Here is a 25,537-nt window from a genome sequence, read left to right as displayed (position 1 = left end):
GCGTCTTTGGCTCCGTTTCAGGGCCGAATTCAGGCATAGAATCGGCCCTGATTCGTCCCTGAAACGGGGAACAGGGACGCACAGCACTCATGGGCGATCCGCAGCCCGGTATAGTGTGAACCCGGGCTAAAAGAATATTTCATTTTTATTGTTTCACTTTAAGCATTATTAATATCACTGCTCCTGAAAAACCTGGGGCAGTACCCGGGATCCCATACACTTTTTTTATGGCAATAACTTGCATATAAGCCTTTAAAATAAGCACTTATTTCATGTTCGTGTCCCATAGACTTTATTAGGGTTCGCATGTTCGCAACAATTTTGTGCATGTTCGCATGTTCTGGTGCGAACCGAACCGGGGGTTGTTCGGCCCATCCCTAGTAAAAAGGCTGCTTGATCTTGTATGTATAGATCCGCCCCTCCCTGCGCTGTCCCCCTGGACAAGTCCGGATAAGACAGAACCTTTGGAGTCAGGCTGCACATGCTCAGTTGGGTGTGTATTGCTAGAGAGGTTGTTTTTTTTTTTTCTTGGGAGAGTGCATGTGATCAGCACAGGGCCAATCGGCACTGCCCAGACAGAGGGTCGGGGGTCCTGCTTCCTCATAGGACAGCTCAGTGCAGTATGAAAACTCCTCCTACAAGCTTCACCAGGAACTGAAAGAAATCACAAGACTGCTATATACTGCTGATGAGAAAATGTATTTAGCTGTTTATATTTACTAAAATAATTGCATTTCCATGTTCTGTGTACTGTGGGAGACCAGATATAGTGAATGCAGGCTCCTGGGTTTAGTAACACTTTAATATAATTAAGTCTTCAACGACCGAAATGTCTTGCCATTTTTATGGCTGTGTTCCACTCTGTATAATGAAGGACAACCGTTTTGCTGATTTATACCGGTGTTCTGGCTTTTCTTCGTGGATTAAGAATTGGTGAGATTCCAGATACCTTTCAGCCAGAGCTGTGATCTAAAAGTGGTTTTAGATCCACTTTTAGATCACAGTAGAGGTTGTAGCACTGTCCCATTTGTTTCTAAAAAAGTTTTCCCTTTGCAATGCGGAGAGAGTGCTTGTTTTGTCCAGTGGAGAGGAGGAAGCTTTTACACTCACGCGATCCTCCACTCCACCGGAAAATGGCGCTCCCCACGATCCAGCGGTGGACTGTTCCTGACGTTCTCACATCCAGAACAGGTCTATGGAGCCTGGTATGGCTTGATGACATCATGACTACAGTAGTTTACTGCTCTCAAGACCAGTAGACCTCAAGGGGTTTTAAGCAGGAGCTACAGGGACACTGGTATTGTGTGAGGAGGGTCACAGGGTCAAGTAAGTCCATTTCCCTTAATCTCTCATCTCGACAAAAATGAGCAATTAACCTCTACAGTGCGGGCACAGCACCATTGTATTTGCCGGGAGATGGAAAAAAAAGCAAGCAAGATGAATGTTTGTACTAGGCACTCCTAACCACCTTATAGTAAAGAGTTCACAATCAAACTGCCCAGACATAAGACCTTCCATAGCCTGACTATACCTAAAAAAGCGGATTAAAAAAAATATTTTTTGATAGACTGGGGAAAAATCTCCCCAAAGTGAAGAGGAATCTCACCTTTGATAGTTGTCACCAAACAGGTGTTCTCCTTGGAAGACTGTACGGACAAATGTGGCATCATCTGAATGGCCAGCTAAGACCTGAATTAACACCTAGCTGACAAAGAGTCTCCCATCGGTGGTCCCTAACATGATCCTGTAGGCATGTGGTTATAGATACAGATCAGTGGTCCCCAACTTCAGTCCTTAAGTAGCCCCAGTAGGGCATATTTTCCTGATTTCCTTAACCTTGCACAGGTGTTTTACTGTAAATCAATGTCAATGGCTTGGTATTTTATCTAAAGGAACATTTTCCAAAACACGGCCTGTTGGTGGTACTTGAAGAGGTTGGGAAGCAGTGATATAGAAAATATTCTTCAAAGGTGGACAGTTAGCGGCCAAAGTTTCTGTAGAGAATGGAGAAAGTGATGAAGTTGTAAGGCATTCCAGAATGGTAGGCGGAAGGAACCGAGCGGGTCTGTTAAAGAAGATATGGAGGGCCCATTTCCTGACATCAGGAAGTGTGAAGCCTGAACATAGTAGTTATGTCGTAGAGTGTGAAAACGTGGATTTTCAAGGCCTGGGACGAACCTAGGGTTCCCGAGAATAGGAAGTAGGGGTGAATCCATCGTTGAAAGAGGGGTCTGTGTGAATATTCTTGAGCATGCAGTGACCGTGGGACCGATTGAGGGGTGCGTTTTCAGTGCCGGCGGTAGGTCGGTTATGCACCAAGGTGCTCCCTTTAGAGGAATATTTGTTTGGGCTTGTTCAATTTGAACCCATAGTTTGCCTGGAGAATGTCGGTTCCAATCTATGAGTCTGCCTAGGTGTATTGCTTGAAAATATTTCAGTATATCTGGAAGAGCGATGCCTCCATACTGTTTAGGTAAAGGTAATTGGCATCGGGGAATGCAAGGTCGTTTGTGTGCCCATACAAATTTGATGAAGAGGGAGTGTACTTGTTGAAAATAATTAGCAGTATCTTGATCGGTAAGGCTTGGAAGAGGTACAGATATTTGGGTAAGATACACATCTTAAGAAGATTGCATCTACCAAACCATGAGTGTAGTCCTCGATGCCAGGTCTCTAGTGAGATGCGGGTTTTAGTGAGGAGATGGGGGGAGTTAAGTTTGAAGATTTGCGACAGGTCTAAGGGGATGTATGTCCCAAGTAATTTAGAAAATAACACCTCGCTGGAGCAAACCATCAAAGAATCCTCTCAGGCTTCGTGACTGCGGGACAGACAAGCAGGAAAGAGTCATTCAAAATTGGCACCAAACTGTCTGGGATCACCATCTCCACTCATTCTCCTAGATCGGAGGGAATATGTTTCAACTCTTATCAGAGCCAAAATATTAGTCATGGGTATATGAGTTATTCTACCTGCTAATAATCTCAAACTCAATCTATCCAAAACCGAGCTAATCATTTTTCCTCCCCCACGTGCCCCTTCCCCTGATTTCTCTATCATGATCGATAGCACAACTATCAGCCCATCCCCACATGCCAGGGTGCTAGGTGTAATCCTGGACTCTGAAGTATCCTTTTCGGCCTCACGTTCCATTCACTGTCCAAATCCAGCCGCCTTAACCCCTGCAACATCTTCTCCAAAATATTCCCCTTTCTAACCAATGACACCACTAAGCTCCTAGTTTACTCTCTGGTCATCTCTTGCCAGAGGATGGGAGAGGCTCTGGAGAAGTCCTGGAGGTGAGCATGAGAGGAGGTGTCAGGGAAATTTTAAGCTTCTCCCTATAAGCATATAATTTCTTTGCGCTTAAAAGCACAAGTCCCCTGGTGAGGCATCCATACTGATATAAAAAGAACAAAATATTACAGTGCACACATACAAAAATGACATGTAACTCCTGCAAATCTATTGCAAAAATATGGGGATTTAGTCACACCATATGGCTATACGGTTCTTAAGCCCACTTACTTAAAGTACCCTATTGTCAGTGCGTCCAACGCTATCCATAGAATGGAAGATCCAGCTTCTCTGAACCATGGGAGAAATACACTCCTCTATATGGGAGAAATAAAGAATTCCTAAAAAAACACAGGTGGACACTAAGAGGTAATGGTGGGGGGTGGGATGCTCCATCCCAAGGGATCTAGTCGGGATCCATACAATAGACAAATAAATACTTGGAGGGCACATACTTTATTTCTCCCTTATAGAGGAGTGTATTTCTCCCATGGTTCAGAGAAGCAGGATCTCTCATTCTACGAATGGCGTAGGACCCACTGACAATGGGGTACTTTGATGCAGAAAATGGACTTAAGCCATATGGTGTGACTAAATCCCCATATTTGTTTGAAAATGTTCAGGTGTTTTAAATAGCCTTGCAGGAGTTAAATGTCATTTTTGTATGTATGAGCTGTAATATTTTGTTCTGTTTGTATGGTCTTATGGCTGCACCATCTTTATTGCATTTTTTAGGGTGTGCCCCCCAAGTATTTGTTTATCCATACTGATATGTCGCTCATGTAAATTTGTGATACGTGAGGGGGTGAGTTGAGGGGTCAAGAGATAGATCTGGGTGTCGTTAGCATAGAGGTAGTATTGGAAGCCATGGGAGGTTATCAACTGGCCCAGGGAAGAGGTTTAGAGAGAAAATAGGAGGGGCCCAAGGAGGGAGCCTTGGGGTACCCCAACAGAAAGAGGACAAGGGGCGGAGGAGATGGAGTTGTATGTGACACTGAAAGTGCTCTGAGATAGGTAGGAGGAGAACCAGCATAGAGCAGAGTCACGGAGGTCCAGGGAGTGGAGTTTATTGAGGAGGAGTGGGTGGTCAACTGCGTCAAAGGCAGCAGAAAGATCTAAGAGTATGAGTATGGAGTAATGGCTGTTGGTTTTCAGCAGTTAGTACGTTATTGTTGGTTGAGGTTTTAGTAAGGCAGTTTTAGTGGATTGTTGTGGGCGCAAGCTGAACTGTAGGGGATCGAGAAGATTGTTGTCAGTGAGGTAGCAACAAGCTTAAAGGCAAACGGGAGCAGGAAGCTAAGTCTTAAGTTATTCAAACAGTTGGGGTCCAGTAAGGGTTTTCTAAGTATGGGGAAACCAGTGAATGTTTGAGCGAGGAGGGAAAGGTGCCAGAGGAGATTGAGATGTTGAAAATGTGGGGTAGAGAGTTTATTATAGATCAGGAAGGTGGCCGCAGTAATTATGAGGGAACAGGTAGTGAGGTGGGCCATAGAAAGGAGCTTGGAAACTTGAAGGAGGAAAGTATGGTGTGAGGGTGGTGTTGGAGCTGGTTTGTTGGTTGGGGGAGAAAGCTGGACGCTGGGCAGTAAGCAAGTTGGTGGGTGGAGGAAGTAGGGGGTAAAGTAAGGAATTAAGGGTAGAAAAGAGTTAACCAGGTTTGGATGAGAGTTATGAGCTGCATGCAGATATAAAATGGTAGTGTCCTGGCCTTATGGAACCACCTAGGGACTGACTAAATGGGTCAGTCTGATCGGGATGATGTGCTTAACTTAGAAATCCTTACTCTGACCCAGCTATCAGAACTGGCTTGTCCAACCTTTAGAGGCAAATACATTTCTTCCTACCCAGCAGGCTACCATCTCCAAAGGTGATTGGTCTAAGACAGTGGTCTCCAGTCATCTCCAAACTGTGGCCTCTGGGCCAAATGCAGCCCTTTGCTTTCCTTAATGCCCTTGGAGCACTGTTCCTCCTATTGATACGAGGCACTATTCTTCCCACTGAAACCAAGGATGGGGCACTATTCCTTCTATGACACTAATGACTGGGCCTTATATCTACTACTGACACCAATGATGGGGCATTATTTCTTCCACTGACACCAACACTGGGGCACTATTTCTCCCACTGAAACCAATGATGGGGCAGAATTCCTCCCATTGAAAGCAACGATGGGGCGCAATTCCTCCAACTGACACCAATAACGGGGTACGATTCCTCCCACTGACACCAACATTGGGCACTATTCCTCCCACTGACACCAACATTGGGCACTATTCCTCCCACTGACACCAATGATGGAGCTCTGTTCCTCCCACTAACACCAATGATGGAGCTCTGTGCCTCATACTCACGACAATTGTGGGGCACTATCCCTTCCACTGACACCACTGATGGGGCACTATTCCTCCCACAGACACCAACGATGGGTCCACATTCCTTCCACTGAAACCAACATTGGGGCACTATTCCTCCCACTGACACCAACATTGGGGCACTATTCCTCCCACTGATGGGGCACCATTCCTCCCACAGACACCAACGATGGGGCACTATTCCTTCCACTGATACCAATGATGGGGCACAATTTGTACTCTTACTGACCACAGGCACTATGTAAGCTTTTTATTTCCACTGACACTGGGGTATGTTTGTCTCCCAATGGCCACAGTTCAGGCCCCCTAAAGTCTGAAGTACAGTAAACTGGCCCTTTGTTTAGAAAGTTTGGAGACCCATGGTCTAGGCTGGGGAAGAGCCTTAAAGTAAAAGCTCAAAAGTTTGACTGCAATTACAGTAAAGTATCAGGCAGCTGCTGGAAAATAAATGTGTTGGATAATTTGTTTTTGTTATTACATTTCATTGAGACTCCTTCTTGGTGAAAATTGTATAAACTCGTTTATCCGTATTCTTTTGCAGCTCTGGTAAGGTTCGGGACATGGCTTCCTTCCGCCGCCACTTTCGAATGGGCTTCATGACGATGCCAGCCTCTCAGGAGCGGGCCCCTCTCCCTTGTGCTAGTGCCATGGCCCCTCGATCCCTTTCCTGTCACTCGGTGGGCAGCGCACCAGAGGAGAGCGGAAATGAAGGGGGTCCACCTGGGAGGAGGGCCCCGGCTAAACCCAAGAGGAACCCCAGCACAAAACTCAGCTTTGGTGGAGATGGGAGGACAGCAGAGGAACGTAGGCTCAGAAAAGAAGGTAAGAGCAGGCAAATACGTAAAACCAAGAGTACCTGCAGGTATTCCATCATTTTATCCACATAAAGACTTTTACAGGTTCCTCCATATATGTTCTAAAGTCTCCTGTCCAGGCTATAGAAGAGCTAAACCAGGCCAATCTATGAAATAGATGTATAAGCGTTCTAGTCCAAAGACTAGTATTTGAAAACAAAGCATTGGTTGTTGAGAGTTAGGCCTGGTAGTGGCTGCTCCAAGGAACAAAAAAACCTTTTGGGTATAGTGCTCATTGTTTTATGAAGAGCTCTTCTCTTTTCTAAACAGGGGGAACATACACCTTACCAAGCATGCATCAGGTCCCATGGTCGGGCAAATCGGCATGAAACCACCATCAGACAAGCTGATTCTTCACCTATAGTAATCTGCCAGCTTAACACTGGCCTAGATTTCTAAGGGCACATGTACGCTTGCTTTGACTGTAACAAACATTAAAGCGCCTACCGCTTCAACCTGCTTTTTTGATGTGTTTTTGATGCTTTGTGATGCTTTTTTGAGGCTTTAATGAAGCTTGGCAAAAGCCCTGTGTGTTGCTATTCTATTTGCTTTAAATGGGCCCAGTAAGACCCTGGCTCAGTAGTATCCCCACTCAGCAGATCCCCAGCTTATTAGTACCCTTGTTTAGCAGCAGGGCCATCTTAATGCAAGGGCACGCCTGGGCATTGCCCAGGGGCCTCAGGGGCATGGGGCCCCACAATAATCTTGCATTACATCATATTTGCCAACTGCCTGGGACATTCATGCTTTTTACTAAACTGTCCCGAGATGGCCGTGTCCCGAGAAGCTTCCCAGAACCTATACTGTGCCCTCCTGATCCTAGTATTGTGCCCTCCTGCCCCCTTCTGTACTGTGCCCTTCTGCATTTCCCCCTGTACTGTGCCCTTTGTGTTGATTAGTCTTTGATTTATGGAATGTTTTCCTTTTGTAAAATTGATTTTATTGAAAGTACTAATGAATCCATGTTTAATTCTATCAACTATTTATACTTTATTTCTTGAAAGTAGGTGCGTAAATTGGGGCAAGCTGGTAGGGGCCCCAGTGCATTACTTTGCCCAGGGGCCCATGATGCTATTAAGATGGCCCTGTTTAGCAGATACCCTGCTCAGTAGTACCACTGGCTTTGCTGATACCCCACTCAGTAGTACCTCTGGCTTTGCTGATCCCCACTCAGTAGTAACCCCCAGCTCTGCTCATCCGCCACACTCAGTAGTAACCTCCAGCTCTGGTGATCCTCTGGTTTGTTGACCCCCCTCTCTCTCTGGTTCCCACTCACCTTCTGCTATACTGCTACCATGCTGCTAGTTTCTCTTGCTGTGGTCCCCCAGCTCTGCTGATCCTCTGCCGCTCAGTCCTCTTTCTCTAGCATTCCCATGTTGCACACCACATCTACTGCCTGCTGGTTGTTCCGCTCCAGTCCCGACCCTGCTCACTTTCCTGCTGCTCCACGCTGCACGCCAGGTGTGACGTCTGCACCAGGCACTTCCAGAATATATACACATGAACTGGAAGTGACTGCTCATGACGTCTTTGCGGTTCGCTTGTTGATTTCCCAGTGCATCCTGGGATGTCTCATACCTGTAATACATCCAAAACAAAGCAAAGCTATCGCTGAATAAAAGCCTTTCAAAGAGCGTTGCCATAGACTTCTATGGAGGCTTTAGAGACGCTTTGAAGCACCAAGAAAGCGACACGGGGTATAGTTTTTTAAGCAAAGCAAATGCAGCATGTGAACAGGACTGTAAGGTAACCATTTTTTTTAGTGTAGGGGCTTTGGTTGGCATTCAAGGTGCTTTAAAAAAATGTGTCCAATGCAACATTTTGAAGCACGTGTAAACAAGTCCCAAAGGGTTGTTGGGCATATTCTACGAAATAACTGGGCAGTGTGGTGGGATCTACTCTGAGTAGGGTCGTTGCTCAAGTTCAGAACAGCTAGTTGAGGTGCTATGGACATTTACTAAGCACCAGAAAGCTTCCTGATGCTGTATTAACTATGTCTAACTAGGAGGCCACACAAGAAACCCAGAAAACATTGAAGGGATTTTGACATTTACAGTAGCTGGCCAAGGAACACTTTCAGATTGCCCAGATAGAGCTTGAGCTGGAAAGGGAAGTCCAGCCTGAAATGAACATAGTAAAGCAAACTAAGTTAAACAATTAAAAAAAAATTAAAATCCTATGAAAATCTTATGTTTATTTCTTTTGTAGGGTCCCTAAAAAGTGCCTCTGACTCTCGCCGGTTGCCACCGCAGAAGCCACAGCGCAGCCCACACACGCATCTCTCCGCTTCATTTGATGAGGCCTATGCCAATCGTCCAGCCTCTTCATCTGCCATTCTAAATCCCAACACTCGCGCCTCGTCACCTTCTCCCGAAGAACCTGTCTACATTGAGATGGTCGGCAATGTCTCCCGGAGACCTCCACCCCCTCCCACCCCAGCTCCAACAGAAGAAGAGTCAGATGGTGAAGAAGAGGCTATATATGAAGAAATGAAATACCCAGTCCATGAAGAGCACCCATCCATCCCTCGTCATCCTCAGCGTCGCCGACCACCGCCACCTCGAACTCCTGAGGTTGACATTCCTCCGCCATTTCCAAATCTTCTGCAGCACAGACCTCCTCTTCTGGGTGAGCCTTCTGGCAAAGGCCAAAAAGTCACAAAGCCGTCACAGCCTGTGTCATCCAAGCTGCCAGTGCCCCACAAAGAGGTGCCTTCCATAGCATCATCATCTGTTCACCTGCCACCATCCGGTCGTGCCCGTAGCCACTCAACCCCACTACCACCTCAAAACTCTGTCCAACGCAGGCCAGACTCTGAAATCCCACGTGGGTCAGCTTTCTTACAAGAAAAAGGGGGATCCATGTTGCCTATTCCTCATGGACATGCTCGGGACAAAGCTCTTTCCTACACCATGGTATATTCTTCCGTCAAGGTGACACATTCACTCCTACCAGCCTCACAATTAGAGGAAAAGACTGAGAGGGAAATTTCAGTCTTGTCCGGACTCATCTGCCCAGCATCCCGTGCAGGAGCAGGGACGCCAATCCCCAGTCGACCTCCCTCAGCACACCTCCACCAGGTACAAGGGGAGCAGGCTTCTCCTCCTGTCTGGACGTACCCTGCAAGCAAGAGACCACCAGCATATGAGAACAGCTTAAAGGGCTCAAGAACACCCATCGTTCAGGCCTCAGAACCTCGTGGAAGTGGAACAGGACAGATGGAAGATAACCGAGCAGGTTCAGTGTGGGAGTTACAAAGAAGGATGTCATGTGGCCGTAGAAGTCAACTTGGAGAACGTAAGTCAATAAATCTAGATTTGGTGGCATCTGTGCTCTAAATAGCCATGTCGTCTTTGCCAAGCTAGTGAAATTATTCTAGGCCAGGGCCTTTTTTTCCTTGTATGCGCCCCGCCAGTTAGCAAATGACCACAAGGAAGGATGCTATGATACAATATGTTACCAAAAGTATTGGGATGCCTGCCTTTACACGCACATGAACTTTAATGGCATCCCAGTCTTAGTCAGTAGAGTTTAATATTAAGTTGCCCCCTCCCTTTGCAGCTTTAACAGCTTCAACTCTTCTGGGAAGGCTGTCCACAAGGTTTAGGAGGGTGTCTATGGGAGTGTTTGACCATTTTCCAGAAGAGCATTTGTGAGGTCAGACAGGCACTGATGTGGCCTGGTTCGCAGTCTGCACTCTAATTCATCCCAGAGGTGTTCTATTGGGCTGAGGTCAGGACTCTGTGCAGGCCAGTCAAGTTCCTCCACCCCAAAGTCGCTCATACATGTCTTTATAGTCCTTGCTTTGTGCACTGGTGCGCAGACATGTTGGAGCAGGAAGGGGCCATCCCCAAACTGTTCCCACAAAGTTGGGAGCATGAAATTGTCCAAAATGTCTTGGTTTGCTGACACCTTAAGAGTTCCCTTTACTGGAACAAAAGGACCAAGCCCAACCCCTGAAAAACAACCCCGTACCATAATCCCCCCTCCACCAAATGATTTGGACTAGTGCACAAAGCAAGGTCCATAAAGACATAGATGAGTAAGTTTGGGGTGGAGGAACATGACTGACCTGCACAGTCTAAGCCCTGACTTCACCCTTCAAACTTTTGGGATGAAATAAAGCTGAGACCGTGGCCTAGACATTCCCATAGACACCCTCCTAAACCTTATGGACAGCCTTCCCAGAAGAGTTGAAGCTGCAAAGGGTGGGCCAACTTAATATTGAACCCTACAGACTAATGCCCCGTACACACGGTCGGATTTTCCGATGGAAAATGTCCGATCGGAGCGTGTTGTCGGAAATTTCCGACCGTGTGTGGGCTCCATCGGACATTTTCCATCGGATTTTCCGACACACAAAGTTGGAGAGCAGGAGATAAAATTTTCCGACAACAAAATCCGTTGTCGGAAATTCCGATCGTGTGTACACAAATCCGACGGACAAAGTGCCACGCATGCTCAGAATAAATAAAGAGATGAAAGCTATTGGCCACTGCCCCGTTTATAGTCCCGACGTACGTGTTTTACGTTACCGCGTTCAGAACGATCGGATTTTCCGACAACTTTGTGTGACCGTGTGTATGCAAGACAAGTTTGAGCCAACATCCGTCGGAAAATATCCTAGGATTTTGTTGTCGGAATGTCCGAACAAAGTCCGACCGTGTGTGCGGGGCATAAGACTGGGATGCCATTAACGTTCATGCGCTTGTAAAGACAGGTGTCCCAATACTTTTGGTAATATAGTATAGTTAACCACTTGCCGACCGCACTATAGACGAATGACGGCTACAGTGCGGCTCGATAACCCTGGGGCACGCACACGGGAGTATCCATGGCATCACGGATCACGGTAAATGGCCGCTGACATCGGCCATTTACCACGTGATCGCTCCGTCAAATGACGGAGCGATCACATGTAGACAAACCGGCATCATGTCCGGTTCCTCTCTCCCCTCTCTGTACCGATCAGTACAGTGTGAGAGGAGAGGGGGAGAGATCGGATGCAGCAGTGCTGTGGGCTGGATGTGTAGTGCCCACAGCGCTGTTCAGTGACAACTGCAGCCTAATCCAGCCATCCATCCATCCCTCTGTATGAGCCATCCACACTCAGCCATCCCGCCATCCACACTCAGCCATCCCGCCATCCACACTCAGCCATCCCGCCATCCACACTCAGCCATCCCCACTCAGCCATCCCGCCATCCCCACTCAGCCATCCCGCCATCCCCACTCAGCCATCCCGCCATCCACACTCAGCCATCCCGCCATCCACACTCAGCCATCCCGCCATCCACACTCAGCCACCCCGCCATCCACACTCAGCCATCCCGCCATCCACACTCAGCCATCCCGCCATCCACACTCAGCCACCCCGCCATCCACACTCAGCCATCCCGCCATCCACACTCAGCCATCCCGCCATCCACACTCAGCCACCCCGCCATCCACACTCAGCCATCCCGCCATCCACACTCAGCCATCCCCACTCAGCCATCCCGCCATCCCCACTCAGCCATCCCGCCATCCACACTCAGCCATCCCGCCATCCACACTCAGCCATCCCGCCATCCACACTCAGCCATCCCGCCATCCACACTCAGCCATCCCGCCATCCACACTCAGCCATCCCGCCATCCACACTCAGCCACCCCGCCATCCACACTCAGCCACCCCGCCATCCACACTCAGCCATCCCGCCATCCACACTCAGCCATCCCGCCATCCACACTCAGCCACCCCGCCATCCACACTCAGCCATCCCGCCATCCACACTCAGCCATCCCGCCATCCACACTCAGCCACCCCGCCATCCACACTCAGCCATCCCGCCATCCACACTCAGCCATCCTGCCATCCACACTCAGCCACCCCGCCATCCACACTCAGCCACCCCGCCATCCACACTCAGCCATCCCGCCATCCACACTCAGCCATCCCGCCATCCACACTCAGCCATCCCGCCATCCACACTCAGCCACCCCGCCATCCACACTCAGCCATCCCGCCATCCACACTCAGCCATCCCGCCATCCACACTCAGCCATCCCGCCATCCACACTCAGCCATCCATACTCATCCATCCCTCTGTCATACTTATCCACCCATCCATGCTCAGCCATTCATACTCAGCAATACTTATCCATCCATCCATGCTCAGCCATCCCATCCACCCCCAGCCATACTCAGACGTAGGATCACTTTTCATTTGGTGCATTTACCCAAGTAAAACAGAACAAAATAGGATAGAAGATAAAAGAGAATAGAATTAAATAGATTATAACCATCTTCTGAAATTTGAATAGAATAGACAAGAATGTAATTAAACAAACAATAGAATAGAAATAATATAACCATTTTCCAAAATTCAAACAGAATCAATTCGAATTTGAATAGAATAGAGTAGAATAGAAAATAACACAATAGTATAGAAAAAAACAACAGAATAGAATGAATATAACCATCTTCCTATTCTAGTCTATTCTTTTCTATTCTATTCAAATTCGAATTGATTCTATTTGAATTTTGGTAAATGCTTATATTCTTTTATTCTATTCTATTTTATTGTGTTTTTAATTGTATTCTTTTTTCTATTTGTTTATTATATTCTTTTCTATTTTATTATTTTATTTTATTTTATTTTATTTATGTGTTATTTTCTATTCTATTTTAACCTATTTTTTTCTATTCTATTCAAATTCAAATTGATTCTATTTGGATTTTAGGAAATGGTTATATTCTTTCTATTCTATTATATGCTATTGTTTTTTTTAAGTCTTTTCTATTCTATTCTTTTTATTCTATTCTATTCTTTTCTATTCTATTCTTTTCTTATGTATTCGAATATAAATGTATTCTATTTGAAATTAGAATTTCAGAAGCAGGTTATATTCTATGTTATTCTATTCTATTTGTTTCTATTATATTCTAGTATATTCTGTTCTTATATTTTATATTTTATTGTGTTCTGTTTTACTGTTTTTACTTTATTATATTCTATTCTTTTATTTTCTGTTATATTCTTTTCTATTCTATTATTTTTTTTTTCTATTCTATTTTATTCTCTTTGGAAATTCGAAATCTATTTGAATCGAAAATTATTCGAATTTGAAAACTTTTCGAATTCTAATTTGAAAACTATTCGTAAAGGATTCGAACTTCGTCCAAATTTTTTTTTCATTATTTTGGATTTGTTTAAATTTGGTACTATTGTAATTCGGAAGTTTGGATACATCTGAATTTCAGAAAAAAAACGAAAATTCGTCTGAACTTTAATCGGAAATGAGCCGCACATGCCTACTCTGGATGTGTGAGGTGCACATAGACACCAGATGTGCAATGATATACCTTATAACACCCGTGCCCCTAGACAGAGGTGCACACCAGCCATGGCTCTGTGTGGAGGAGAGCCACACACTGATGCATGTGCAGTTTCTCATGTCTTTTGGCAAACTTGTGGAGGAGTGCGGCGTGGTGTGCGACGGCAAGCAAACACTCTGAGTTTGGTTGAAAAAGATCAGAACTTGTATTAATGTCACAGTTTAATAATTCACAACATGCCTGGCTGGACGCCCAACCTGGAACACTCACAGAACGTATCGGTGATGTGTAGTAGAGCAGGTCTCAGGGGTGCCGACAGCATCTGTCTTGAGGGGAGCGGAATGGGGCCGGGCTGGTCCGTACCCAAACGGGGAGGTCTCCAGGAAGGATGGCGTGTCCCTATCCTTTCCCTATTAGTCTGGAACCTCTCCCTGCCACTAATCGCTGTCCCTGTCAGACGGGTGACCTGTCCCTACAGTATCGACACGGGGGAATGTGCGCCAAGCCGGGGGTCTTAAATTAGCTCTGCCTGACCCAAGATGGCTGGCCAGTTACATGGGGCGGAAGAAACCTATTGGATAGCTTCCCCAGTGACCCAGGAAACCATAGAGGAACCAAGTTCCTCTTGACTTCTCTTCCAACTGCAAAGCTGCTGTAGTCGAGTGCCACCCACCGTGGAAAAACATAGACTGCACCTGCCTACAAACTAGGCCTTTCGTACACATGTTGATTGGGTGGCTGTGTGATTCCCTTGACAGTTCTGCCAGCGTAGGCCATGGCCTGCGTGGGCTAGGTTGGTAGAGCTCTAGCTGCAAATTCGGGAATATGTTTGGGATGCGTCTAGTGGTATCAGCAGTGTATGATAACTATCAAAAGACACCTAAAAGAGGAAAATGCATGGCAATTGCACAAGCAACCATAAGATTAACACCATTTGACTTCCCCACCATAAGGCATGAATGATCGCACAATGAACAAAGTTTAGTAAGTTCTGCATCTGATGTCCAGTTAAAAGTTGAATGACTCTAAGAAATGGATATTATGATGGATAACCATAACCTTACAACCAAGGATTAAAGACCTGCTTGTCCTCCCTCGTATCTCCACACCACTAGGACCCACCACAATCTTGGCCAACAGTCATACAGTATGGAGATAAGGGTTCCCCAGTTCTCCAGTGGGTATTGGATAGTTTCCCCAGTGACCCAGGAAACCATAGAGGAACCAAGTTCCTCTTGACTTCTCTTCCAACTGCAATGCTGCTGTAGTCGAGTGCCACCCACCGTGAAAAACAGACTGCACCTGCCGACATACTGGGCCTTTCTTGCACATGTTGATTGGGTGGCTGTGTGATTCCCTTGATAGTTCTGCCATCCTAGGCCATAGCCTGCGTGGGCTAGGTTGCTAGAGCTCTAGCTGTGTAAATTCGGGAACATGTTTGGGATGCGTCTAGTGGTATCGGCAGTGTATGATAACTATCAAAAGACACCTGAAAGAGGAAAAATTCATGGCAATTGCACAAGCAACTGTAAGATTAACACCATTTGACTTCCCCACCATAAAGCTTGAATGATCACGCAAGGAACAAAGTTTGGTAAGTTATCCATCTGATGTCCAGTTAAAAGTCAAATGACTCTAAGAAATGGATATTATGATGGATAACCATAACCTTACAACCAAGGATTAAAGACCTACTTGTCCTCTCTCATATCTCCACACCACTAGGACCCACCACAATCTTGGCCAATATTCATACAGTATGTAGATAAGGGTTCCTTCCTTACTTCCATAGAAAGCTTGACCTGCCACACAAATATTTCACTCTGAAAACGTGGGTCTTTTGCAAGCACTTCCAACCTTTTGTTGACTTTTTAATGAGCTCCCTACACTTATAAGTGGCCACAAGCAAGGACTGGGTCTGCTTAATGGCTTGCTTTTATCAGGCGATGCATGATGACCACCTTAAGGACAGGACAGTGCGGTCCATTGATGACAACTAAGACTTTTTCTTTCCAGCAATTACAGATGGCTCCCGCATCTGGAATGGGAACGCTGGGAGGTCGGAGAAGGGGGCCCATACACCTATAGTGTCCGGAATTCCTGTTCGGAGTCAGCAGAGCCTGGACAGTGCGATGGCCCGAGGGGTGACCAGGACGGGGCTTCCTGTGCCATGTCAGACCTTCCCAGCATGTCATCGGAGTACAGGTAATCCTTATAAATTTTATGGGATAATTGGGATATTGCTAAGCTGGCAATTTTATAGCTCATAAAGTGAATCATAAGCTGTTCTTTCAGTCAGTCCTTCCAGAGGATTTCTATGGTCTTGGATACTATAGATACAGTACCCTCGGGGGCTCTCAGTTGCTTGGATATACAGTGCCTTGAAAAAGTATTCATACCCCACATGTTGTCATGTTACAACCAAAAACATAAATGTATTTTATTGGGATTTTATGTGATGCACCAACACAAAGTGACACATAATTGTGAAGTGGAAGGAAAATGATAAATGGTTTTCAACATTTTTTACAAATAAATATGTGAAAAGTGTGGCGTGCATTTGTATTCAGCCCCCTTTACTCTGATACCCCTAACTAAAATCTTATATATTGGAACCAATTGCCTTCAGAAGTCACCTAATTAGTAAATAGAGTCCACCTGTGTGTAATTTAATCTCAGTATAAATACAGCTGTTCTGTGAAGCCCTCAGAGGTTTGTTAGAGAACCTTCATGTATAAACAGCATCATGAAGACCAAGGAATACACCAGACAGGTCAGGGATAACATTGTGGAGAAGTATAAAGCAGGGTTAGGTTATAAAAAAATATCCCAAGCTTTGAACATCTCACGGAGCACTGTTCAATCCATCATCTGAAAATGGAGAGATTATGGCACAACTGCAAACCTACCAAGACATGGCCGTCCACCTAAACTGACAGGCCGGGCAAGGAGAACATTCATCAGAGAAGCAGCCAAGAGGCCCATGGTAACTCTGGAGTAGCTGCAGAGAACCGCAGCTCAGGTGGGAGAATCTGTCCACAGGACAACTATTAGTGGTGCTCTCCACAAATCTGCCCTTTATGGAAGAGTGGTGAGAAGAAAGTCATTGTTGAAAGAAAGCCATAAGAAGTCCCGTTTTCAATTTGCAAGAAGCCATGTGGGAGACACAGCAAACATGTAGAAGAAGGTGCTCTGGTCAGATGAGACCAAAATTTAACTTTTTGGCCTAAAAGCGAAACGCTATGCGTGGTGGAAAACTAACACTGCACATTGCCCTGAACACACCATCTCCACCGTGAAACATGGAGGCAGCATCATGTTGTGGGGATGCTTTTCTTCAGCAGGGACAGGGAAGCTGATCAGAGTTGATGGGAAGATGGATGGAGCCAAATACAGGACAATCTTAGAAGAAAACTTGTTAGAGTCTACAAAAGACTTGAGACTGGGGCGGAGGTTCACCTTCCAGCAGGACAACGACCCTAAACATACAGCCAGAGCTACAATGGGATGGTTTGGAAAGCATGTTCATGTGTTAGAATGGCCCAGTCAAAGTCTAGACCTAAATCCAATTGAGAATCTGTGGCAAGACTTTAAAATTGCTGTTCACAGACGCTCTCCATCCAATCTGACAGAGCTTGATATATTGTGCAAAGAAGAATGGGCAAAAATGTCCCTCTCTAGATGTGCAAAGCTGGTAGAGACATCCCCAAAAAGACTTGCAGCTGTAATTGCAGCGAAAGGAGGTTCTACAAAGTATTGACTTGGGGGGGCGCTATACAAACGCACGCCACACTTTTCAGATATTTATTTGTATAAAATTTAGAAAACCATTTATCATTTTCCTTCCACTTCACAATTACCGTATATACTCGAGTATAAGTCGAGGCCCCTAATTTACCACAAGAAACTGGGAAAAACTTTTTGACCCGAGTATAAGACGAGGGTGAGAAATGCAGAGGGTCAACAATGCCCATCTGCAGCTGCATGCCTCCCTGTGTCCTGTGCAGCCTACCTGTATCCTGTGCATGTGTCCCTGTGTCCTGTACATGTGTCCTGTGTCCTGTACATGTGTCCTGTGTCCTGTGTCCTGTACATGTCCTGTGTGCATGCGTCCTGTGTGCATGTGCAGCCTACCTGTGTCCTGTGCAGCCTCCCTGTATCCTGTGCATGTGTCCCTGTGTCCTGTACATGTGTCCCTGTGTCCTGTACATGTGTCCCTGTGTCCTGTACATGTGTCCTGTGTCCTGTACATGTGTCCCTGTGTCCTGTACATGTGTCCTGTGTCCTGTACATGTGTCCCTGTGTCCTGTACATGTGTCCTGTGTCCTGTACATGTGTCCTGTGTCCCTGTGTCCCTGTGTCCTGTACATGTCCTGTGTGCATACGTCCTGTGTGCATGTGCAGCCTACCTGTGTCCTGTACATGTGTCCTGTGTCCTGTACATGTGTCCTGTGTCCTGTACATGTGTCCTGTGTCCTGTACATGTGTCCTGTGTCCCTGTGTCCCTGTGTCCTGTACATGTCCTGTGTGCATGTGCAGCCTACCTGTGTCCTGTACATGTGTCCCTGTGTCCTGTACATGTGTCCTGTGTCCTGTACATGTGTCCCTGTGTCCTGTACATGTGTCCTGTGTCCTGTACATGTGTCCTGTGTCCTGTACATGTGTCCTGTGTCCTGTACATGTGTCCTGTGTCCTGTGTCCTGTACATGTCCTGTGTGCATACGTCCTGTGTGCATGTGCAGCCTACCTGTGTACTGTGCAGCCTCCCTGTGGCGATCTCCATCCTCAGACGGCGGCCGGCGTGTGATGATACTGTTTGGCGGCCATTCCACTGTTCAAAAGCCGCACCTCCTCCTCGTCTGTAAAAGGCAGTCAGCAGTCAGCCTATCACGGACATTCTCTCATTCTCATACCACGGACGAGGATGAGAGAATGTCCGTGATAGGCTGTACACTGACAGCTGTTCAGCCTATCACAGACGAGCAGGAGGCGCGGCTTTTGAAAGCTGGAATAGCCTCCGAACAGTATCATCACATGCCGGCCGCCGTCTGCCTGCATGACACGCTGATCATGCAGACAGACGGCGGTGACTCGAGTATAAGTCGAGGGGGGCACTTTCAGCCCAAAAAAAAGGGCTGAAAAATTCGACTTATACTCGAGTATATACGGTATGTGCCACTTTGGGTTGGTCTATCACATAAAATCCCAAAAAAATACACTTACGTTTTTGGTTGTAACATGACAAAATGTGGAAAATTTCAAGGGGTATGAATACTTTTTCAAGACACTGTAAAACAAACTACTTTTAGGTGCTCTCTACAGTTTTAGACGGACAGCACAGTCCTTTCAGAAGGTCTGTGTAGGCTTAGATGGAGATTACGGTGTTTTCAGAGGATCCCTATTGGCTGAAATGGACAGCACAGCCCTTTCTTCCAAATAGATACAGGGTATGTTTAGTGGGAGATTATTTCATCTATGTTGTATGAACAAAAAAAATTTAAATCTAAGAGTGTATGGCCAGATTTACATGTAGAGCATAGTACTTCTAAAGGCTGTCTATAGGCTTTGACAGACAAACACAGCCCTTTCCCAGACTTTCTGGATGGAGAGTACAGTCCCTTCAGGGTCCCTCTGTAGGCTTAGATTGAGATCATAGTCATTTTAGAGGTTCTCTGAAGGCTTAGAAGGAGATCACAGTCCTTTCAGGGTCTCTCTGTAGGGTTAGATTGGGAGCATAGTCATTTTAGAGGTTCTCTGAAGGCTTAGAAGGAGATCACAGTCCTTTCAGGGTCTCTCTGTAGGCTTAGATTGAGAGCATAGTCATTTTAGAGGTTCTCTGAAGGCTTAGAAGGAGATCACAGTCCTTTCAGGGTCTCTCTGTAGGCTTAGATTGAGAGCATAGTCATTTTAGAGGTTCTCTGAAGGCTTAGAAGGAGGTCACAGTCCTTTCAGGGTCTCTCTGTAGGCTTAGATTGAGAGCATAGTCATTTTAGAGGTTCTCTGAAGGCTTAGAAGGAGGTCACAGTCCTTTCAGGGTCTCTCTGTAGGCTTAGATTGAGAGCATAGTCATTTTAGAGGTTCTCTGAAGGCTTAGAAGGAGATCACAGTCCTTTCAGAAGTTTTTTGTAGGCTAAGATGAAAAAGTCGGTCCTTGCAGAAGTTCTTTCTTTGAAGGCTTAGATGGAGTGCACAGTCCTTTCACATGTTCTTTGTAGACTTAGATGGAGTGCACAGTAGGGTTGCCATTTTTTACTCAAGTCAAACCCGAACACTTTAGGAGCGCACAGTTAAAATATTTTTTTTACATACACTATAGGATTGTAACAGTCCTGGGACACCTTTGGGTGCTCCAAAGTAAAATAGTAATGTGGCGTGCATAATGTCCCCTCATACTCCTATGGGGCCCTGTTCTGAGCCACATTTCTGTCTGAATATTGTGTCCGGGTTTCAGGTGGACTGAAACCCGAACACATGATTCAAAACCCGAACTGTCCGGGGTGAATCCTGGACAGGTGGCAACCCTAGTGCACAGTCCTTTCACATGTTCTTTGTAGACTTAGATGGAGAACACAGTTCTTTTAGTGGTTTTCTGACCTGTTTAGAGACAATCTGTAGTCTTAGATGGAGAGTACAGTCCTTCCAGTGTTTCCCCTATATGCCTCAGATGGAGAGCACAGTCCTTTCAGGCAGTGGTGTTGCTATGGGGGTGCGGCCCGCACCCGGGTAACACCCGGCTCAGACTGGCACCGGATTGAGAGGGGCGCCACCGCCTCGGCTCCCTCCTTCCCTTCCGGGATCTCCTCTGCTCTTTGCAGGCAGAGTGGGGGAGGAGGAAGTGAGGCAGAAATAGACTGGCTGCCCGGGATCCGACCGTCCCCACACACACCACCACACGGCGCGGCCACGGCTGCACTCACTGCAGCTTCCTCCTTGGCTGAGTTGGCTCTGACATGTACACGGGCAGGGAGGAAGACCCGAGGATGTGGAGGGATAACATCATGCTACAGCACCTGCCCTGAGGTATGCAACAGGAGTGTTGCAGAGGAGGGGGACATAGTGGTTGGGGGCATTGGCAGGTAACAACTATGCTGCCAGGAGTGCTTTTAGGGGGGTTAGAGAATAGGTGCTAGGGGGTGCTCTTTGTTTTGGGTTGGAGAGGACTTGTACTAGAAGTAGGAGAGGGCAGATTTGAAGTTTGACCCCCCTCCCCCCAGCGCAATTCCTCTCCCCTCCCAAAGCACCCCCTAACACATATCCTTTCACCCCCCCAAATCAAAGATCCTATCTCGGATCCATCCACCCCCAAATCCCATTCTGGCTCCATCCACCCCCCAATCCCATCCAGCTCCACCCACCCACCAATCCCATACCCGCTCATCCATCCCCCTGATCCCATACCCGCGCATCCATCCCCCTTGATCCTGATCCCATCCCAGCTCCATCCATCCCCCCGATCCCATACCCGCTCATCCATCCCCCCTGATCCCATCCCGGCTCCATCCATCCCCCGATCCCATTCCGGCTCCATCCATCCCCTCTGATCCCAACCCGGCTTCATCCGTCCCCCCTGATCCTATCCCGTCTCCATCCATCCCCCCAATCCCATTCCAGCTTCATCCATCCCCTCTGATCCCATACCTGCTCCATCCACCCCCCTGATCCCATCCCCAGTCCCATCCTGGCTCCATCTATCCCCCCCGATCCCATCCCCGCTCCAGCCATCCCCCCTGATCCCGATCCCATCCCGGCTCTATCCGTCTCCTCAATCCCATCCTGGCTCCATTCATCCCCCCCTGATCCCATACCCACTCCATCCATCCCCTCTGATCCTATTCCCACGTCATCCACCCCCCTGATCCCATCCCCGTGCCATCCATCCCCCCCCGATCCAATTCCGGCTCCATCCATCCCCCCAATCACATCCCATCTCCATCTATTGTGGTAGGTTAAGGGGAGGGGAGAACCACACCGACCCACTAGCCTGCTTAGTGCAGGGGAGTGGGGGGGTGACACCATGTATTACCGCACCAGGTGACACCAACCCTAGTGACGCCACTGCTTTCAGGGTCTCTCTGTAGGCTTAGATTGAGAGCATAGTCATTTTAGAGGTTCTCTGAAGGCTTAGAAGGAGGTCACAGTCCTTTCAGAAGTTTTTTGTAGGCTAAGATGAAAAAGTCAGTCCTTGCAGAAGTTCTTTCTTTGTAGGCTTAGATGGAGTGCACAGTCCTTTCACATGTTCTTTGTAGACTTAGATGGAGAACACAGTTCTTTCAGTGGTTTTCTGACCTGTTTAGAGATAATCTGTAGTCTTAGATGGAGAGTACTTCCAGTGTTTCCCCTATATGTCATAGATAGAGAGCACAGTCCTTCCAGTGTTTCCCCTATATGCCTTATGCCGCGTATACATGGTCAGAATTTCCATCAGAAAAAGTCAGATGGGAGCCTTTGGTCGGATAATCCAACCGTGTGTATGCCCCATCGGACTTTTTCTGTTGGCATTTCCGACCGACTCAGATAGAGAACATGCTCTAAATTTTTCCGTCGGAAATGCAGACGGAGCTTGTCCCGTTGGCAAGTCCGACCGTGTGTTCGCGACATTAGATGGAGAGCACAGTCCTTTCAGAAGTTCATTAGGCTTAGGGGGAGAACTCAGTTCTTTCAGAGGTTTTCTGTCCTGTTTAGAGACGTTCTGTAGGCTTAGATGGAGTGCACGGTTCTTTCAGAGGTTTCCTGCAGGCTTAGATAGGGGAACACAAATCTGTTTAGAGACATTTGTAGGCTTGGATGAAGAGCAAAGTCTTTCAGAGGTTTCCAGCAGGCTAATGCCGCGTACACACGATCGGACTTTACGGCAGACTTTGCCCGGCGGACGGGATTTCGTCGGACAATTCGATCGTGTGTGGGCTCCAGCGGACTTTGTTATCTCAAAAGTTGGACGAACTTAGATTTTAAACATGTTTCAAATCTATCCGATGGACTCGAGTCCGGTCGAAAAGTCCCCTCGTCTGTATGCTAGTTCGACGGACAAAAAGCCACGCTAGGGCAGCTATTGGCTACTGGCTATGAACTTCCTTGTTTTAGTCCGGTCGTACGTCATCACGTACGAATTCGTCAGACTTTGGTTGATTGTGTGTAGGCAAGTCCGTTCATTCAGAAAGTCCGTCGTAAAGTCCGTCGAAAAGTCCGCCGGGCAAAGTCTGCCGTAAAGTCCACTCGGCATTAGACTGAAAGCATGGACCTTCTAGAGTCTTTTTGTAGCTTCAAGCTGGTCATAGATGGTTCGAATATCAGCCAGTTCACCAGGAGCCAGATGAGATTTGAACCGTGTATTGGCAGGCTGAATGTCCCCAAGTTGATTGCTCAATCAACTTGGGGACAACCAGCCTGTCAGATTTTACAATGCGATTATTGCCTTCAGCTGTTAAAGTCACTAGCAACAGACACTGGACGGGGATTTCTAAAACTGGTGCACTCGGAATCTGGTGCAGCTGTGCATGGTAGCCAACTAGCTTCCAACTCCAGCTTGTTCAATTAAGCTTTGGCAATAAAACCTTGAGGCTGATTGGTTTCTATGCAGAGCTGCACCAGATTTTGCACTCTCCAGTTTTAGTAAATCAACCCCAATGTGTTCTCCGGGAAAACACAATGGCTCTGCGGGAGGGCTTTCTCCATCATCACAATGTCTATGCCTTCGAGCAAAAGCTCTGTACGGACCTGGAGCTGGTCGGCAGACCTTTTTCGGTCATGCTCCTTCGACAGAAGCCGGCCAAACCATACACATGGGCTGAATGTTGACCAGTATCTATGGAACTGGGCCAAATAACACCCCAACATTTGGCCCGTGTGTACTAGGCTTTAGTTGTTTAACCTTGGGTGAAGAGAACATACAACCTTTTACGATCTCAGTAGACTTCATATGAAGAACAAAGTTTTCCAAACTCGAAAGTACAGTTTGTTCATCTGGTTTTCTATGGCTTTGATGGGTCCAGCTGCTGGCCTATCTCTAGTTCCCAGAAAAGGGGCCCAGTCCATCAGCCTCATAGTCTTGGAACGAAAAAAAAGGACTATGGATGGTTATTCGTAGTCTTGAATTAGAAATGAAGACCGTGCTGTTTGCCTGGAAAAAAAATTGCACAGTCCATTTGCCAAGCCTGCTCGCTATTCTTGGAGGAAAAGCATAGAACAAGTGACATCATTTATTATTTTCGGGTAAATGACTAAAAAGTATGAACAAAGCCGTTCCATTGTCCCGACTCCTGACCGGGCTTTCTGGGTGAATAACAAACCGTAATGGTAAACTCTTAAATATCTTTTTTATAAATGGCTCTGATATTGAACTGTAAATAGACCTTTGAAAAATAACCCATTGGCCAGCTCTCCTGCTCCTGGTCTCTACCGCCCCCTAGTGGTTACACACAGTAATGCTTTAAAAACTGCCATTTACTTCTTTTTTGTCCTCCGTTTGTCCCTGCAGATTTTGGAGGTAGTTATCGCCTTGGCAGATCCGCCTCCACATCTGGAGTTCGTCAGACCTCCGTTCAGAGGCAGAATCAGGTATTCTATGTAAACTTGCCTCACTTGTGCTGCCGAATCCCTGCAGGACCGTCTCTGACCTCTGCAGAACATCACGCTTTGTGTGTCATGTGTCCGCAGATCATCATGCATGTGGCGCTTCCACTGCTCCGCTGCAGAGCATTGCTTCATTTCATAATGCAGATCATTGCGCCGCCCGCAGAGCATTGCTGCTGCTGTCTTTGCTGCTTTTGTTTCACTTTGCATGCAGATCATTGCTCCGCTTCATTATGCAGATTGCTGCACCACCCTGCAGAGCGTTGCTACGCTTATTGGAACCACTGCACCTTGTGTGCAGAGCATTACTCTGCTCCCTCATGCAGGCCACTTCATCTGTCTGAAGGGCATTTCTTCACTTCATTGTACTGAGCAGCACTCCCTTGTCACGCTTTGTAATGCAGATCATTTCTCCTTGCTGCAGAGCAATGCCTTGCTTCATTATGCAGACCATTGCTGCTGTGTGCAGAGCATTGCTTCACGTCATTATGCAGACCATTGCAGCTGTATGCAGAGCATGGCTTCACATTGTTATGCAGACTATTGCAGCTGTGTGCAGAGCATTGCTTCACTTCATTATGGAGACTATTGCAGCTGTGCAGAACATTGCTTCAACTCATTATGCAGACCATTACAGCTGTGTGCAGAGTATTGCTCCACTTCATTATGCAGACCATTGCAGCTGTGTGCAGAGCATTGTTTCACCTCATTATGCAGAGCATTGCAGCTGTGTGCAGAGTATTTCTCCACTTCATTATGCAGACCATTGCCGCTGTGTGCAGAGCATTGCTCCACTTCATTATGCAGGCCATTACAGCTGTGTGCAGAGCATTGCTTCACTTCATTATGGAGACTATTGCAGCTGTGCAGAACATTGCTTCAACTCATTATGCAGACCATTGCAGCTGTGTGCAGAGAATTGCGTCACTTCATTATGCAGACCATTACAGCTGTATGCAGAGCATTGCTTCAACTACATTTTGCAGACCATTGCAGCTGTATGCAGAGCATGGCTTCACATTGTTATGCAGACTATTGCAGCTGTGTGCAGAGCATTGCTTCACTTCATTATGGAGACTATTGCAGCCGTGCAGAACATTGCTTCACCTCATTATGCAGACCATTGC

The 25,537-nt window shown here is 46.9% G+C and overlaps 1 protein-coding gene across 1 annotated transcript in view; it reads left to right on the top strand.

The window, feature by feature from the left end:
• NYAP1 (neuronal tyrosine phosphorylated phosphoinositide-3-kinase adaptor 1) overlaps positions 1–25,537 on the top strand; it is a 59,152-nt gene that overhangs the window by 18,912 nt on the left and 14,703 nt on the right. The window contains exons 4-7 of the mRNA XM_073623100.1: positions 6,209–6,489; positions 8,730–9,818; positions 15,858–16,046; positions 24,316–24,395. Of these exons, the coding sequence (XP_073479201.1) occupies positions 6,209–6,489; positions 8,730–9,818; positions 15,858–16,046; positions 24,316–24,395 (1,639 nt within the window). The remainder of the gene's footprint in view (positions 1–6,208; positions 6,490–8,729; positions 9,819–15,857; positions 16,047–24,315; positions 24,396–25,537) is intronic.

The sequence above is a fragment of the Aquarana catesbeiana genome, linkage group LG03 (assembly GCF_042186555.1).
Source record: "Aquarana catesbeiana isolate 2022-GZ linkage group LG03, ASM4218655v1, whole genome shotgun sequence".
NCBI classification, from domain to species: Eukaryota; Metazoa; Chordata; class Amphibia; order Anura; family Ranidae; genus Aquarana; species Aquarana catesbeiana.
The sequence above is the reverse complement of the archived record's forward strand: the minus strand, read 5'-3'. Positions and strand labels throughout refer to the sequence as shown.